General features: G+C 40.9%; 1 protein-coding gene across 2 annotated transcripts; it reads right to left on the reverse strand.

Moving 5' to 3' along the window:
- Positions 1-2,862: 2,862 nt before the first annotated feature.
- Positions 2,863-18,080, reverse strand: LOC129865714 (interleukin-13 receptor subunit alpha-2-like). Of its 2 annotated transcripts, XM_055938678.1 has the most exons (8): positions 15,515-18,080; positions 15,072-15,202; positions 14,550-14,703; positions 13,961-14,060; positions 13,594-13,769; positions 13,191-13,324; positions 9,001-9,139; positions 2,863-6,843 (listed from the first exon to the last, which is right to left on the reverse strand). In XM_055938678.1, the coding sequence occupies exons 1-8, from the start codon at positions 15,594-15,596 to the stop codon at positions 6,800-6,802; spliced, it is 960 nt and encodes a 319-aa protein (XP_055794653.1). In that variant the 5' UTR covers positions 15,597-18,080; the 3' UTR covers positions 2,863-6,799. The 2 variants fall into 2 exon arrangements, with proteins under 2 accessions (XP_055794653.1, XP_055794654.1); XM_055938679.1 differs by lacking the exon at positions 2,863-6,843 and having other exon boundaries at positions 8,599-9,139; positions 15,515-15,621.
- Positions 18,081-18,120: the final 40 nt, after the last annotated feature.

Below are 18,120 nucleotides of genomic sequence, written 5' to 3' on the forward strand. Positions count from 1 at the left end.
ATCACTTTACAAGGTCCCTGTAACACCTAAAGATTTTGCAATTGTTTTACATGCCATTCCCTCAGGTGTTGCTTTGTTATTCAGGGGTGTGTCAAGACCTGACCCTCAGAGCCTACCTTCCAATAACCCTGTTGACTCATCAGTAGGAAAGATTTGTTTCTCTTTTGGTCCATTCAACAACAGAGCGATACGAACCTTGTTTCAGCAGGATGTTGTATCTATACCTTATGTAATGCCTTATTGGAATGGTTTGATTGATAATATCTGTTGGAAAAAAGTTTGGATGTTGCCACACACATACCTACTTATTAACACAATTAAGGAATTTTCCTTAAGGAAAACATAAACTCAAATTGTACCTTTTGTAATGACCACCCAGAAACAGTGTTGCATCTTTTTTGGCATTGTATTCATGTAAGGAAAATGTGTCAAGACATCAGTAGATTTATAATTGAACACATTTATGAAGATTTTACACTATTGTGGAGAGATGTACTGCTTGGATTCTTAACCTACGATAGAAATAAGGTGAAACAATTTTATGTAATTAATTTCATTATTCTTTAGGCCAAATGTCATATTCACAAATGTAAATTTACAAACAAACACCACATTTTCTTACCTTACAAAAATAAATTGAACTATATTTTAAGACAATTAAATACTATACTAACAAAAAAGCTGTTAGAATAATAAGTGTATGTATGTCCCTTAAGGTCCTTGTGTAATGTGATATTGTACCCCCTAGCTCAATTGTCCTTTGTATATTATTTATATATACTTGTGTTTCCACATGTACTTCCTGTATTGATTTTGTTTATTTTTTAAGTATGTGTATTAAAACACAGCTCTTGTAACAAAAAAAATGCAGTACATGAATCAATACTATTGGTTCCCCTTTACATCTGTATGAACGTTTCACGACCCCTGGACCAATAAAATGTGTTCAAAATAGCTTTTCATTGGCTCTATTGGCTGGTGAAAATGTTCGTCAAACGCATATCTTCACTCCTGATGAAATTTTTGTTTTTGGGTTCTAAACGAGACGCAATCAGAAGTAAGTCTCAGATATAATTCTGCTGTTGAAATTGTGTTTTGAGAGCGAGTGCAAATCAAATGGCTAGGTAGCTAACCAGCTATTTTAGGCTAATCTAGAATCTGACAGATAATGTTTAATCTCCTGTTTATAGCTCCCCATATTATCTCTGCTTCTTGGCTAACTAGCCACCTTGTCATTGGCATAAAGAGTGAACAGATTAATCAGATGTATGTTGCAATAGTTAAATAGCTTTCACATTAGATTTCTACTAGATAAACTCGCTAAATTAGCTAGCTGCAGTGTCAACCATGTAGTTAGCTAATGTTAGTTAGATCAACCAGTCAGTCCAGTGCAGCATCATCCCACTCCATTGAATCTCTCAGCATCATCCCACACCATTGAATCTCTCAGCATCATCCCCCTCCAGGAAAATACCCTCCAAACTGGAAAGGAGAGGTTTGGAAGAGAAGGAGGATGGAGGGTAAATCCTACCTTGGCAGGAAAAAGATGATTGAGTTGACTATGGCAATTGATATCTGTACTGGTTGATTATTTATTACTTATGTGGGTGATTCTCATGAAACCAACTGAAACCATGTCTGTGATGAATTCAGCTATATATGCTTGGTTTTTGGCTCTTTAACTTGTTTTGGGCTCCAATATTTTTTTTGTGTTTACTCAATCTCATTACCGTAACACGTCCAGGTCAATTTTGCAGGACTTTACATGCATTTAATTTATAAAGTGTAAAGTGGTACATATTCAAAGACAGTCATCATTTCTGGGTATTCACATTTATAAACAAGTCTTATTTTAGACAAAAAAAACGTGTCCGAGCATTTGTTTCTCATTACCGTAGTGTTTTTTTCCAGTTCCTGTAAAAAGTACAGTTCCTGTTAAAAAAATTATAATAATAAAAAAATGTACCCATAATACATTACTAAGAAGAGAAGATCAAAGATGGCTACAGGGTAATTGTCCTCTTACACACCATTTACCCATTTTAGATTACCATAACTGTGTAATATTTATGTTTGAGAATAATTATTGATGAAACTATTTACACTATAAAAGATTAGAAAGAGCATGAATTGATGATGTAAGTTTTTTTAGAGTCATAATGGCTTCTGCCATGGTTAGCTAAAATTTGCTATTGGCCTTCTCATTACCGTAATGCTCATTTATCAATACCATGCCATATGGTTGTCTGTTACAGTAATTCAAAGTTCAGTTACGGTAATGATAGAAACTGTTTCTGATGCATGTACAATGTAACTCCATCATACTATGTGCGCAACAGATACACTGCTAACCAAACAACAGTTCAAGGTGCATGCACACTTGAATTAAAGGGAGACCGCATTGCAATTATTTAAAAAAATCAGGGTTTTCCCAGACCTAAAAAAAATGGTCTCCTGATGGGGTTTAAGCATTGTTAGCACATCCAATTTTGTTGGAAAAGTGTGATTTTTAGAGCAAAAACCTGAAGATTTTTTTTTGAACAACCACAACCCCTGCATGACCCACCACTGCTAAAAAAAAGTAACCATGTTTATAATTTTTAAAGGCACATTACAATTAAAAATCCAAAGTTTATCAGATGTTTTTAGAACTCAAAAGTGGTGTTCTGTCAACAGATGTCCCCATCCTAGACCATATGTTTTGTAAATCCGGCTCAGCTACAGTGGGGCAAAAAAGTATTTAGTCAGCCACCAATTGTGCAAGTTCTCCCACTTAAAAAGATGAGAGAGGCCTGTAATTTTCATCATAGATACACTTCAACTATGACAGACAAAATGAGAAAAAAAATCCAGAAAATCACATTGTAGAATTTTTAATGAATTTATTTATTTATAACAATGCAAACAATTCAAAATTAATGAAAAATCATTTCCAGACTTGTGGTGTTTATCTTTTCCACTGAAGACTAAACTTATTGGTGTTCTATTAGATTGTAGTCTGCCATGGTCAAAGCATATTGATTCTATTGTTCTAAAGATGGGAGAGGTTTGTCTGGGATAAAGAGATGCTCTGCTTTTATAACATCACATGCAACCAAACAAGTCCTGCAAGCTCTGGTTTTGTCGCATCTTGACTATTGCCCAGTTGTACGGTCAGGTGCGACAAAAAAGGGCCTAGAAAAGCTGCAGCTGGCCCAGAACAGAGCAGCACGTCTGGCCCTCAAATGTCAGTCAATAACATCAGCATCTCCTGGTTCACAATGAAGGAGAGATTGGCTGCATCCCTGATGGTCTTTGTAAGATGTATTGATGTGCTGAAAGTACCAAATTGTCTGTTTGGCCAGTTCACACACAGCTTAAAACCTATACCTACCCCACAATACATATGACTAGGGGGTCTCGTCACAGTCCCCAAGTCCAGAACAGAGGCTGGGAGACACACAGCACTGTATAGAGTAATGACTACATGGAATTATCTTCCACCTCAGGTAACTTAGGCAATCAAAATCAGTTTTAAAAACAGATAAGACAACCCCTCAAGGACCAATGCGGACTGAGACACATACACATAAACCCAGACATTCTTATAATTATAAACAAAAATGTTTTCTCCTTTTCACAAGATGAATACAAACCCCACGCCAGCTTTATGCCTCAACACCAACAGGAAAAGATCAACATATCATTTCCAGGTCTTATTTGGTGCTTAGCTTTTTCATTCATTTTGGGGGTTTTGCATATAGGTGTATCTACACAATAAATGGCCTGGGATGTGGATTTAAATGGATAGTTAAATAAACCAATATGTAATTGGTGTTAATTTGATTTAACCCTTATTTTACCAGTTAAATTGACTGAGAAGTCATTCTCATTTATAGCAATGACCTGGGGAATAATTACAGGGGAGAGGGGGGGGGGGGGGGGGGGTGAATGAGCCAATTGGAAGCAGGGGATGATTAGGTTGCCAGATTGGGTATTTAGTCAGAACACCAGGGTTAACACCCCTTCTCTTACGATAAGTGCCATGGGATCTTTAGTGAACACAGAGAGTCAGGACACCCGTTTAACATCCCATCTGAAAGACAGCACAAGGCAATGTCCCCAATCACTGCCCCGGGGCATTGGGATATATATATTTTTTTAGACAAGAGGAAAGAGTGCATCCTACTGGCCCTCTGGCACCACTTCCAACAGCATCTGGTCTCCAGAGACCGACCAGAACCAACCCTGCTTAGCTTCAGAGGCAAGCCAGCAGTGGGGTACAGGGTAGTATGCTGCTTGCTTCCTTACCCTGTAAGCAGTCCATGAACAAGAGACGACAGCAATCCATGCTTGGGTTTTGTTTACCTGGTCACTGTCTCCATCTTTTTAACATTTAACAGCACAAAACCAATTTAACTGAATATCTGTGATATTAGCATATTTCACATTTCATGTCCAAATCATCTTAAACTAACTTTCTTGAGCAATACAATCCATTTTTGTCACTGGGATGATTTGGACATGGAATGTGAAAATGCTTATAAATCGGGGATATCCACTTGCAGTGGTTTTGTGCCATAAACCAACGCATGGATTGGTGTCTTGCCTTGTCCATTGACTGCTTACAGGGTAAGGAATCCAATGTACTTTTGTAATTTGGGTGATCTATCCCTTTAAGTCTACTTTTGAGGTGTGCAAACATGTGCCAAACTTGACATTTTTGAGTGTAATGCTCCTTTAGGGGATGTGCAATAATCTAGAACAATCTGATTCATCTAAACTTCTTGTTATTTTGGCAGATAAACATCCTGGCAGATAAGAAAAGAAAGAAGGCTGCATCAAAAGCTAGGGTGGAGAAGCACAGAAATCCAGAGCCGCTTGAGCAGTACAGAAGAAAGGAAAGAGAGAGGTATAAGAGAGAGGAAAAGTTGCAGTCACGAGTGCTTTCAGAGTTGGAGTGCTGATCTATGATCGATTGCGGCGCTCCCACTCCAGACACTCTTAACCTGTTTGGGCTGCAGGGGCAGTATTGAGTAGCCAGATAAAAGGTGCCCATTTCAAACGGCCTCGTACTCAATTCTTGCTCGTACAATATGCATATTATTATTACTATTGGATAGAACACACTCTCTAGTTTCTAAAACCATTTGAATTATATCTGTGAGTGAAACAGAACTCATTTGGCACAAACTTCCTGACCAGGAAGTGGAAAGTCTGAAATCTAGGCTCTGTTCTACTTCCTGCCTATAAATGGGCATGATACGTATTAGTATACATGCACTTCATAGACCTTCCCCTGGATGTCAAGAGGCGGTGAGAGAAGAAATTGAGTGTTTATCTTGGTCTGAAGTGGAATACAAGCTCTTTGTATGACGTGTCACCCATTTCCTGTTTTCTGGAGAGCGCGAGGAGGCACCTGGATTTGCCTTCTGTTTAGCTGCCGTTATGGACGACTAATATCTCCGGCTTTGATTTTATTTGATACATGTGACCATATCATCGTAAAGTTTTTTTTTTCAATATAGTTTAATCAGAGTTTTGCCGTGTTCCGTTCTCTGAGTTTGTTGACGATGGAGAGATTCGTGCCACTTGGCTAGTGTGCTTGCTAAATCGAGAGGGAAAGAGGCCGTTCTAAATCCAAACAACGATTGTTCCCGACAAAGGACCCCTTGTCCAACATTCTGATGAAAGATCAGCAAAAGTAAGAAACATTTTATGATGCTATTTCATATATCTGTCGTACATGTGAACTAGCTGTCGGCGCCCAGCTTTTGGGTACTCTAGCTATACCGAAGCTGGATGTCGTAATGAAGTTATTTTTAGAATTCTAACACGGCGATTTCATTAAGAACTAATGGATCTATCATTTCCTATACAACATGTATTTTTTTAGTTATGTTTATGAATAGCTATTTGGTCAGAATATGTGTGTCAGAAAAAGTGTCAGAAAAATATCCGGACGGAAAAAGTAGCTACGATAGCACAATGTATAACCACTGATTTCAGCTCTAAATATGCAAATTTTCAAACAAAACATAACTGTATGTATAACCTGATGTTATAGGACTGTCATCTGATGAAAAATATCAAGGTTAGTCAAAAATTATATATATTTTACTGGTTTGTTACGATCGCTAACCTTTGCTACTGGGAAATGGCTTGTGTTTCTGGCTATTGTGGTAAGGTAATATAACGCTATATTGTGTTTTCGCTGTAAAACGGAAATATAATAAATCGGAAATATTGGCTGGAATCACAAGATGCCTGTCTTTCATATGCTGTACACTATGTATTTTTCAGAAATGTTTTATGATGAGTAATTAGGTATTTGACCTTGGTGTCTGTAATTATTATGGCTGCTTTCGGTGCAATTTCTGATTGTAGCTGCAATGTAAACTATGATTTATACCTGAAATATGCAAATTTTTCGAACAAAACATAGATTTATTGTATAACATGTTATAAGACTGTCATCTGATGAAGTTGTTTGTTGGTTAGTTTGGTTGGTTCTTGGTTAGTTAGGTTGGCTTTGTGCATGCTACCTGTGCTGTGACAAATGTCTGTCCTTTTTTTGTATTTGGTGGTGAGCTAACATAAATATACGTGCTGTTTTCGCTGTAAAACATTTTAAAAATCGGACATGTTGGCTGGATTCACAAGATGTGTACCTTTCATTTGCTGTATTGGACTTGTTAATGTGTGAAAGTTAAATATTAAAAAAATATATATTTTTAATTTCGCGCCCTGCACTTGAGCTGGCTGTTGTCATAAGTGTACCGACGTCGGGCTTGCAGCCAGAAGAAGTTAAGCAGTGCAGTTAGGGTCCTTGGGGGAATCTTGGGGAAAAACGTATTTCTGTGCCTGAAAAAGAACCCAAAAAATAAGCCCAAAATGCACCACCAAAATGAGTGAAATCACATTTCCTATATCTCTTTTCCACTCAATCAATCTAAACACATTTACATTTGAATCATATCGCAGTCACTCCTATCCAGAGTGACTTACAGTTAGTGCATTCATCTTACGATAGCTAGAGTAGGTGGGATAACCACATATCTGTCATAGTAAGTACACTGCTCAAAAAAATAAAGGGAACACTTAAACAACTCAATGTAACTCCAAGTCAATCACACTTCTGTGAAATCAAACTGTCCACTTAGGAAGCAACACTGATTGACAATAAATTTCACATGCTGTTGTGCAAATGGAATAGACAAAAGGTGGAAATTATAGGCAATTAGCAAGACACCCCCAAAAAAGGAGTGATTCTGCAGGTGGTGATCACAGACCACTTCTCAGTTCCTATGCTTCCTGGCTGATGTTTTGGTCACTTTTGAATGCTGGCGGTGCGCTCACTCTAGTGGTAGCATGAGACGGAGTCTACAACCCACACAAGTGGCTTAGGTAGTGCAGTTCATCCAGGATGGCACATCAATGCGAGCTGTGGCAAAAAGGTTTGCTGTGTCTGTCAGCGTAGTGTCCAGAGCATGGAGGCGCTACCAGGAGACAGGCCAGTACATCAGGAGACGTGGAGGAGGCCGTAGGAGGGCAACAACCCAGCAGCAGGACCGCTACCTCCGCCTTTGTGCAAGGAGGTGCACTGCCAGCGCCCTGCAAAATGACCTCCAGCAGGCCACAAATGTGCATGTGTCTGCTCAAACGGTCAGAAACAGACTACATGAGGGTGGTATGAGGGCCCGACGTCCACAGGTGGGGGTTGTGCTTACAGCCCAGCACCGTGCAGGACGTTTGGCATTTGCCAGAGAACACCAAGATTGGCAAATTCGCCACTGGCGCCCTGTGCTCTTCACAGATGAAAGCAGGTTCACACTGAGCACATGTGACAGATGTGACAGAGTCTGGAGACATCGTGGAGAACGTTCTGCTGCCTGCAACATCCTCCAGCATGACCGGTTTGGCGATGGGTCAGTCATGGTGTGGGGTGGCATTTCTTTGTGGAGCCGCACAGCCCTCCATGTGCTCGCCAGAGGTAGCCTGACTGCCAATAGGTACCGAGATGGGATCCTCAGACCCCTTGTGAGACCATATGCTGACACATGCACATTTGTGGCCTGCTGGAGGTCATTTTGCAGGGCTCTGGCAGTGCACCTCCTTGCGCAAAGGCGGAGGTAGCGGTCCTGCTGCTGGGTTATTGCCCTCCTACGGCCTCCTCCATGTCTCCTGATGTACTGGCCTGTCTCCTGGTAGCGCCTCCATGCTCTGGACACTACGCTGACAGACACAGCAAACCTTTTTGCCACAGCTCGCTTTGATGTGCCATCCGGGATGAACTGCACTACCTGAGCCACTTGTGTGGGTTGTAGACTCCGTCTCATGCTACCACTAGCGTGAGAGCACCGCCAGCATTCAAAAGTGACCAAAACATCAGCCAGGAAGCATAGGAACTGAGAAGTGGTCTGTGGTCACCACCTGCAGAATCACTCCTTTTTTGGGGGTGTCTTGCTAATTGCCTATAATTTCCACCTTTTGTCTATTCCATTTGCACAACAGCATGTGAAATTTATTGTCAATCAGTGTTGCTTCCTAAGTGGACAGTTTGATTTCACAGAAGTGTGATTGACTTGGAGTTACATTGTGTTGTTTAAGTGTTCCCTTTATTTTTTTGAGCAGTGTACATTGTTTCTCAATAAAGTAGCTATCAGCAGTCGGTGCTAGCACAGGGAAAAGGGTCAAGTGTGAGTTCACAAAAGGCAAGTGAGTTAGTATTAAAAAAATATATTTTTGGGGGGCGCTGTGGGATTATTTAAGATACTCTTTGAAGAGGTAGCGTTCCAGACATTTGTAGAAGATGGGCAGGGACTCTATTAAAACGACGTATACTATTATACAGACTATAGACTACTGGTATATTAAATATGTTTATTCTATTTGTCTTCTATTTTTTTGATAACGGGAACATGGTGGTATGGTAACACAATTGGTAACACAATTACAGGACATCACTGTCTGTGTTCTGAAAGAGGGAGAGAATGTAGAGAAAGAAAGAGGAGAAAGTACCATAGATTTCCTCTTCGCTCCAGTCGCTGCCTCCCTCCCCACACCATTTCGTATAGACTGCTTTAAGCTTGACTCTGTACTGGCATCTCTGGTCATATGAAACCTTCACTGGTACATGTTCCAATTGCATTTCCTTACCCTGGAAGAAACGTACACAGAACCACGAGTGGAACTCAAAATAGTGTACTATTTGACTGACACACCCATGCACGCAGACACACAAACACAGCAGATGTCCAAAGCCCTTTATTCTAACACATTCAGTAGGTCTGTAAAAACAATGTAAATACTGTCCAATGACTAAAGCTCTATTTTGATTGGTGTAATTCACATAAGTGGCCTGTCTCATGTTAACAATAGCAGAACGCCCAACCCCTCATCTGACACATATTCTGTCTGCAGCCAGCTAAACTTAGGCCTCTTTATCCGTGTATTTGTTTATGGATCATTAAGTATTTTTACAAACACAGGTTCTGAAAAGTTCCCTGTTGCAAAATAGATTTTATCTCCGTGAGACTAGCCTGTATAACAATGGCACGACTGAGTGACGTGCAGTGCATTTGGAAAGTATTCAGACCCCTTGACTTTTTCCACATTTTGTTACGTTACAGCCTTATTCTAAAATGTATTAAATAGTTTTTTTCCCCCATCATCAATCTACACACAATACCCCATAATGACAAAGAAAAAATAGGTTTTTAGAAATGTTTGCTAGTTCATATTAAAAAAACTTCAATATTACATTCACATAAGTATTCAGACCCTTTACTCAGTACTAGTGTCAAATCAAAATCAAATCAAACTTTGTCACATGCGCTGAATACAACCGTGAAATGCTTACTTACAAGCCCTTAACCAACAGTTCAGTTCAAGAAAGAGTTGAGAAAATATTTACCAAATAAACTAAAGTAAAAGATAATAAAAAGTAATACAATAAAATAACAAGGCTATATTCAGGGGGTACTGGTACCGAGTTAATGTGCGGTGGTACAGGTTAGTCGAGGTCATTTGTACATGTAGGTATGGGTGAAGTTTATAGATAATAAACAGCGAGCAGCTGCAGTGTAAAAAACAAATGGGGGGTGTCAATGTAAATAATCCGGTGGCCATTTGATTAATTGTTCCGCAGTCTTATGGCTTGGGGCTAGAAGCTGTTAAGAAGCCTTTTGGTCCTAGACCTGATGCTCCGGTATTGCTTGCCGTGCAGTAGCAGAGAAAACAGTCTATGACTTTGGTGACTGGAATAGACATTTTTTGGGGCTTTCCTATGACACCGCCTGGTATATAGGTCCTGGATGGCAGGAAGCTTGGCCCCAGTGATGTACTGGGCCGCACACACTACCCTCTTTAGCGCCTTACGGTCAGATGCCGAGCAGTTACCATACCAGGTGGTGATGCAACCGGTCAGGATGCTCTCGATTAGTGCAGCTGTAGAACTTTTTGAGGATCTGGGGACCCATGCCAAATCTTTTCAGTCTCCTGAGGGGAAAAAGGTGTTGTCGTGCCCTCTTCACTTGGTCTTGGTGTGTTTGGACCATGATAGTTTGTTCGTGATGTGGACACCAAGGAACTTGAAACTCTTGACCCACTCTACTACAGCCCCGTCGATGTTAATAGGGGCCTGTTCGGTCTGCCTTTTCCTGTAGTCCACGATCAACTCCTTTTGTCTTGCTCACATTGAGGGTGAGGTTGTTGTCCTGGCACCACACTACAAGGTCTCTGACCTCCCTATAGACTCTCATCGTTGTTGGTGATCAGGCCTACCACTAGTTGTGTCGTCAGCAAACTTAATGATGGTGTTGGAGTCGTGTTTGGCCACACAGTCGTGGGTGAACAGGGAGTACAGGAGGGGACTAAGCACACACCCATGAGGAGCCCCACTGTTGAGGATCAGCGTAGCAGACGTGTTGTTGCCTACCCTTACCACCTGGGGGCATCCCGTCAGGAAGTCCAGGATCTAGTTGCAGAGGGAGGTGTTTAGTCCCAGGGTCCTTAGCTTAGCGATGAGCTTTGTGGGCACTATGGTGTTAAACGCTGAGCTGTAGTCAATGAACAGCACTCACATAAGTGTTCCTTTTGTACAGGTGGGAAAGGGCAGTGTTGAGTGTGATTGAGATTGCGTCATCTGTGGATCTGTTGGGGTGGTATGCGAATTGGAGTGGGTCTAGGGTATCTGGGAGGATGCTGTTGATGTGAACCATGATCAGCCTTTAAAAGCACTTCATGGCTACCGACGTGAGTGCTACGAGGCGGTAATCATTTAGGCAGGTTACCTTCGCTTCCTTGGACACAGGGACTATGGTGGTCTGCTTGAAACATGTAGGTATTACAGACTCGGTCAGGGAACAGCTGGTGCTCTCATGCATGCTTCAGTGTTACTTGCCTCGAAGCAAGCAGAAAAGGCATTTAGCTTGTCTGGTATGCTCGTGTCACTGGGCAGCTCACAACTGGGTTTCCCTTTGGAGTCCGTAATAGTTTTCAAGCCCTGCCATACCCGATGAGCGTCAGAGCCAGTGTGGTAGGATTCAATCTTAATCCTGTATTGACGCTTTGCTGTTTGATGGTTCGTCTGAAGGAATAGCGGGATTTCTGATAAACGTCCGGAACAGTGTCCTGCTCCTTGAACGTGTTAGCTCTAGGTTTTAGCTTGATGTGCATGTTGCCTGTAATCCATGGCTTCTGGTTGGGATATGTACGTACGGTCACTGTGGGGATGATGTCGTCGATTCACTTATTGATGAAGCCAATGACTGAGGTGGTATACTCCTCAATGCCATTTGATGAATCCGTAACATCCGGTCTGTGCTAGCAAAACAGTCCTGTAGGGAATCTTCCCCGTCAGCCGACCACTTCCGTATTGAGTGAGTGACTGGTACTTCCTGCTTTAGTCTTTTTGGGTATGACGCTAGAAGCTTAGCACACCTGTATTTGGCGAGTTTCTCATATTCTTCTCTGCAGATCCTCTCAAGCTCTGTCAGGTTGGATGGGGAGCATTGCTGCACAGCTATTTTCAGGTCTATCCAGAAATGTTAGATCGTGTTCAAGTCCGGGCTCTGGCTGGGCCACTCAAGGACATTCAGAGACTTGTCTCGATTCCACTCCTGCGTTGTGTTGGCTGTGTGCTTAGGGTTGTTGTCCTGTTGGAAGGTGAACCTTCGCCCCAGTCTGAGGTCCTGGGCGCTCTGGAGCAGGTTTTCATCAAGGTTCTCTCAGTACTTTGCTCCTTTCATCTTTGCCTCGATCCTAACTAGTCTCCCAGTCCCTGCCGCAGAAAAACATCCCCACAGCATGATGCTGCCACCACCATGCTTCACCGTAGGAATGGTGCCAGGTTTCCTCCAGATGTGACGCTTGGCATTCAGACCAAAGAGTTCAATCTTGGTTTCATCAGACCATAGAATCTTGTTTCTCATGATCTGAGAGTCTTTGAGTGCCTTTTGGTAAACTCCAAGCAGGCTGTCATGTGCCTTTTACTGAGGAGTGGCTTCCGTCTGGCCACTCTACCATAAAGGCCTGATTGGTGGAGTGCTGCAAAGATGGTTGTCCTTCTGGAAGGTTCTCCCATCTCCAGATAGGAACTCTTGAGCTCTGTCAGAGTGACCATCAGGTTCTTGATCACCTCCCTGACCAAGGCCCTTCTCCCCCGATTGCTCAGTTTGGCTGGGTGGCCAGCTCTAGGAAGAGTCTTGGTGGTTCCAAACATCATCCATTTAAGAATGAGGGACGCCACTGTGTTCTTGCGGACCTTCAATGCTGGAGACATGTTTTGGTACTCTTCCCCAGAGCTGTGCCTCGACACTATCCTGTCTCGGAGCTCTACGCACAAATTCCTTCGACCTTATGGCTTTGTTTTTGCTCTTAACTGTGGGACCTTATATAGACAGGTGTGTGCATTTCCAAATCATGTCCAATTAATTGAATTTACGACAGTTGGAGTCCAATCAGGATATAGAAACATCTCAAGGATGATCAATGGAAACAGGATGCACCTTATCTCAATTCAGAGTCTCATTGCAAAGGGGCTGAATACTTATGTAAATAAGGTATCTGTTTTTATTTTTTGTAAATTTGCAAAAAATGTCTAAACCTTTTTTCTCTTTGTCATTATGGGTTATTGTGTGTAGATTGTTTTCATGGATAAATAAAGGGTGACATAAATAAATAAAAATATCCACACATCCAGGGCTTACCAGAGACTCTTGACACTTGTTGTATTTTAAGATGTAATTCCAGCAGTGGTCAGCGCCTATGTCCGGAGGGTCCCAGCTCAGGATGAGATTCCTACCTTCCTCTGTGATCTTCACCTTAGGGGCCGGGGGCTTGACTGAAGAGAATCAGACATATAGTATAACATTAGATAAATGAGACTATTAGTAATAAACAGTATTGCATACTTGAGAGAATAGTTGTATCATATAATTACTCACTGGTTGGTCTACTTTCATAAAGATATAGCTTTTTTATATTAAAGACATTTTTACTGACTTCACTTCCTGAGGTAAATGTGTTTGAATGTTTTTCAGGTCATACAATGAGGATATCGTAAACATTTGTTTTTAACTGTTAAAAAATGTGGTATGGAGTTATTCTCACCATGATATCTAGGAATCACCAGGAAGTTATTCCGTACAGATAAGCCATCGAGAGTCCCATTGACCTTGAAGTAGACGTCATATTGAAGGAAGGATCCTCTCAGGTGACATCCTGTCCTCTGACCATCTCTGTACTGGTACTCACTGCATGCTGCTATGTGGGAGGGACCAAGGTACCTGAAACATAAGGGATGAGAGGGATGACAATCTGTCACTGCTCAGCTAAACCGACACAGCTCAACTGGCACAGCTCAACTGACACAGATATTCACAGTGTTCCAGGAGTTCTTTTACCAGTTCAGTTGTTATCCGTTGAATTGGGTAGGGATGGATTAGGGGATTTTGACAGGAAGTAGAATAGTTCTCACCCATAGTAGAGCTGGAGGTCTGAGGCCTGATTGAGTGGGAGCCAGCTGCAGTTCATGGCCTTAGAGGAGTAGAGGGAACACTGGAAGTTCTTCACCAACTCTGTTATGAGAGAGAGAGAGAGAGAGAGAGAGAGAGAGAGAGAGAGAGAGAGAGAGAGAGAGAGAGAGAGAGAGAGAGAGAGAGAGAGAGAGAGAACACACTCATGGCAGACTACAAAAATAGGATCCGACAAAGAGAGAGATGGAGATTTAAATGTTGACCTATTAAGGTTTTCCATCCAGCATAGCCTTAAGCCGTGTGGCTGTTTGCTCAACCCTTTGTTCAATATTTTATTGAACGTACAGTACCTACCGTAAACTATAATTAAATGCAAGGGAATTTCAAACATGTAAAACAATATTGAATCGCAGCACATTGTTCATGTTACAGTAGACACATTGGATATAGTTCAGAGGGGTTCACTGTCCCAATTCAGAAAGGAAAAACTCCTTCCACTTAAGCCAACTTTTCACTTGGTCATGCAATGATTTCAGAGGGAGACTAAGTGAAAATTCAAAGTTAGGATTTGCCCCAGTGATTGTTACCTACCTGTGGGTTTAGTGATGGATTTGCTGACAGGTTTGCTTATGGTTCTGCCTGTACAGTGTTTGGGGTTTGTTTGCACTGTGTAATTCACTGCATCTTCTGTAGAGAGTCTATACTCTTTATACAACTTGAAAGTTGTCTCTACTTTGGGTCTCCTCTGCAAAGAAAAATGTTATCTGTAATTTCAAATTCAGTGTTATATCTTAAATTAATATGGTGTATATTAAAATGCCTACAGGTTAACATCACTTCATATCAGATGTTTCTCATACTTTAAGACGTTATAATTTATAAAGTAGCTATAAGAAAAGTTTTGAAAATGGTGAATTAATATTTTACTTGGCGTTTGATATAAATTGAATTGTGATTCTTATTTTGCATGGATTGTTTAATATTATATGCATGAATATGTGTTCCCATTCAGTCTATGCGTACAAGCCAGTCAGTATTAAAATAAATTCCAAATTAATATTTGTATTAAAATAAATGTCCCTTTCTTGGGCCTGAGTGGAACAGTCGACTCACCTCTCCGATCGTTGTAGTGATCATGTAGTTCACCTTGCATGATGCATCTAAATTCTTTGGTGCGTTCCACGACAGCTTTATACGGAATTCAGACTCCCACGTCAATGACAGGTTGAGCGGCTCAGGGAGAGCTGAAGAGGTGATAAGAGACGAGCAGTGTAAACTACTTTGTATGGTAATGTGATGACCAACTGCTATATATGCTATATATATCATCTTTGCTATTCCTGATCTACAAATCTGTTTGGTGTAGGTCCTAGTTACAATTTCTGAGCAACATCAAAAAGAATAATCTAATAATCGTAGTCCGTGTAAAATTTACATGTTACAATGGATGCAGATGTACTTTCATTTAAAAGGCTTTCCTACTGAAAATGATTAAACAACTTGTGCCACATACAGTATGACTTAAAGGTAATGTAAAGTTCACACAATTGCATTACCTTTCTCAGCTGCAATCTCTGTTGCGACGAAATGAATAAAGTATTGTAGAACCAAGATACATTTCAAATGTTTCAAAATCATGTTGTCCTGTACGGGATTCCAAAGGTAAGGATCTCAGAATTGTCAAGCAGTGGTCTCCCAAACTGAGAGAACAATGCAACTGCCTCTGATCTGATTGGTCAAAGGATAGTGATTGATGTCTCGATCACAGGGGTTATCAAACGATCCGGAGTACTGCTGGTAATCTTGTCTACCTGAAAAGTGATGAATATACATACTGCTGAGAATAGGGCAGGGCAGTGTGTGTGTGTGTGTGTGTGTGGGTGTGTGTGGGTATGCATGCAACCAGACGTGTTGATTCTTGCCAAAGCAGGATTCAGGCAGATTAGTCTCAATTCATTATCTTGTTTTCAGAAAACCAGCTGGTTGCCACACCAACACTAACACTCCCTTAACAGCGAGGTGGCTACTTACAGGCAAGTTCTTAACTGACTTTTAAAGATGGAATCCTTAATGCCCTTACAAAAAAAGATTGCAGTTTTGAAACTGCCATAAAAGTGCAGGAACTGCAGTCGACTATTGTATTTTTCACACCAAGGTAAAGAAGGTTTCAAGTTGGAGATTCAACAGATATTCGCGCTTTCAAATGTCAATAGCTTTCAAACCACTTGAGCCACAGGCTCCAAATAAGTGTCATTATGTTTGAAAAATTGTACAGGTCTATTTTCACAATTTGGACATTAATTCACTTCCAAAGCTAATAAACATGTGGAAATGTGAGCAGCTTTTTGTATTCCTAGTTGAATTAGTTAGGGAGCGTAAACAAAGTACAAACTTTTTGTACATTCAAATTTCAATAGCTCCTTGGTCATGTGACCTACTTGACTCAAACAAGGTCCAGAATGTCCACTGACTACCCTTCTATATTTCACACCCTTTAATTTGTCCATTTTCATCTCACAAGATTTTACATGAATTTTTCCAAATGTAAAATTTCAATAGCTACTTGGTCATGTGACCTACTGACCTCAAACAAGGTTCAGAATGTCCACTGACTATACCTTCATATCGCACACTCTGATGTGTCTACTTTCGTATCATGCTATTAGACTTAAATCTGTAAACTTTGCAGGCCTTCATTTCACGTGAGTGGTAAAAAAAAATTTTTTTATTAAGTTAAATGTTCCAGCCTTGCAATAACTATCTTTCACATGGACACTGCAAAGATCCGCAAATGTCTGTATGTGGTATGGATCAAGGACAGGAGAGGTGATGTAACAGAGGTGCTTAAAGGAAGGCGCACAGGTAGGCCTCATGAAAAACAATGTTTCATATGCTCTTTGTAAATACAGTAATAGGCAGTGATTTGTTAGAGTGAGCTTGATAACGGGAAAGAATCCTTTTCATAGCATCACTTTCATATACTGTACATTAAGACAAATCCTTCTACGTTGAGTATTAGAATGCAGCTTACATAACCTGATAATGACTTGACATTTGAGTGCATTCACAACAAGCCACCTGCAGACAACTTACAAAATGCAATATTGCATTTGAGGGTTCGTTTTTCTGATGAAAATAGTTATTTGATGCATGGCCTACTATTTCTAACTGGGAAAATACATTTCGGGGTAAAATAATTTTTCCAAAATTGATTTAGGTACATTTTTGTGAAGAGGTATGAGGGTTGTGATATGGGTCATTTAATAGTAATATCATTTAAGGGATCAATACATTTCTATATTGCTTCCCCAATATCTGCATGAACAATCAGGCCCAGTGTTTTTGGTTGACCCTGCTGGACAGAGAGAAGGAGGAATCGGAACACGCTGCATTCAAATTCAGGTCTTAGTTATTCCATTGTACTGGATCTAATACATATTAGCATTTTACCTACATTCATGAATGTAATATTTTTTTATGACATACTGTGAAAAACTCTTGGCTGTTGGCTGTCACGTTCAGACATGTGCAGAGCAGACAAAGAGGAAGGGTAGCTCTGGACTTGATCCACAGGGGTTCTCTGTAAAGAGAGAGTCATCCAAAAGGCACAGACACACCCCTTGACTTTCAATTGGCACCGTTAACCTGTATGTATTCTCGCCTGATTGTCTCTGTGGTGCACAGTCTGGCAGTCTGACTAAAGTGCCAGAGGTATGAGGAGACACCCTCCATTGTATTTATGGGAACAAATATTTCCTAACACTTTGGATCCTATTCTTGTAGTTAGAAGACACAATGCATCAATGCAAACATTTTCTTTTAACTAATTACTGTCCAGACCTATAGGATCTTTGGCTGGCTCTTACCTGTGGCTAGTTTGGGCAGATACTTCTCTTTCTGGGCAGGGCTGCCATACAGCAGGATGCCGATGACCACACAGGGTGATGCCAACGCACAGGTCGTGCATTGGGAGGGAACTACTTGAATTTGTCCAATAACTCCAAACGAAACGTTTTGCAACAGAATCCGACTAAAGAATACACCCCAGACTCCGGCAGAACGAGAAAGTCTGGTTTCCTTATTTCAAAGTGGGAAGAGTCAAGAAAATAAAACTTCTTCAAAGAAAATGCATACCATAGCGCCATCTACTGTTCTGGAAAGT

This window comes from Salvelinus fontinalis, chromosome 11, assembly GCF_029448725.1.
Source record: "Salvelinus fontinalis isolate EN_2023a chromosome 11, ASM2944872v1, whole genome shotgun sequence".
Taxonomy (NCBI): Eukaryota; Metazoa; Chordata; class Actinopteri; order Salmoniformes; family Salmonidae; genus Salvelinus; species Salvelinus fontinalis.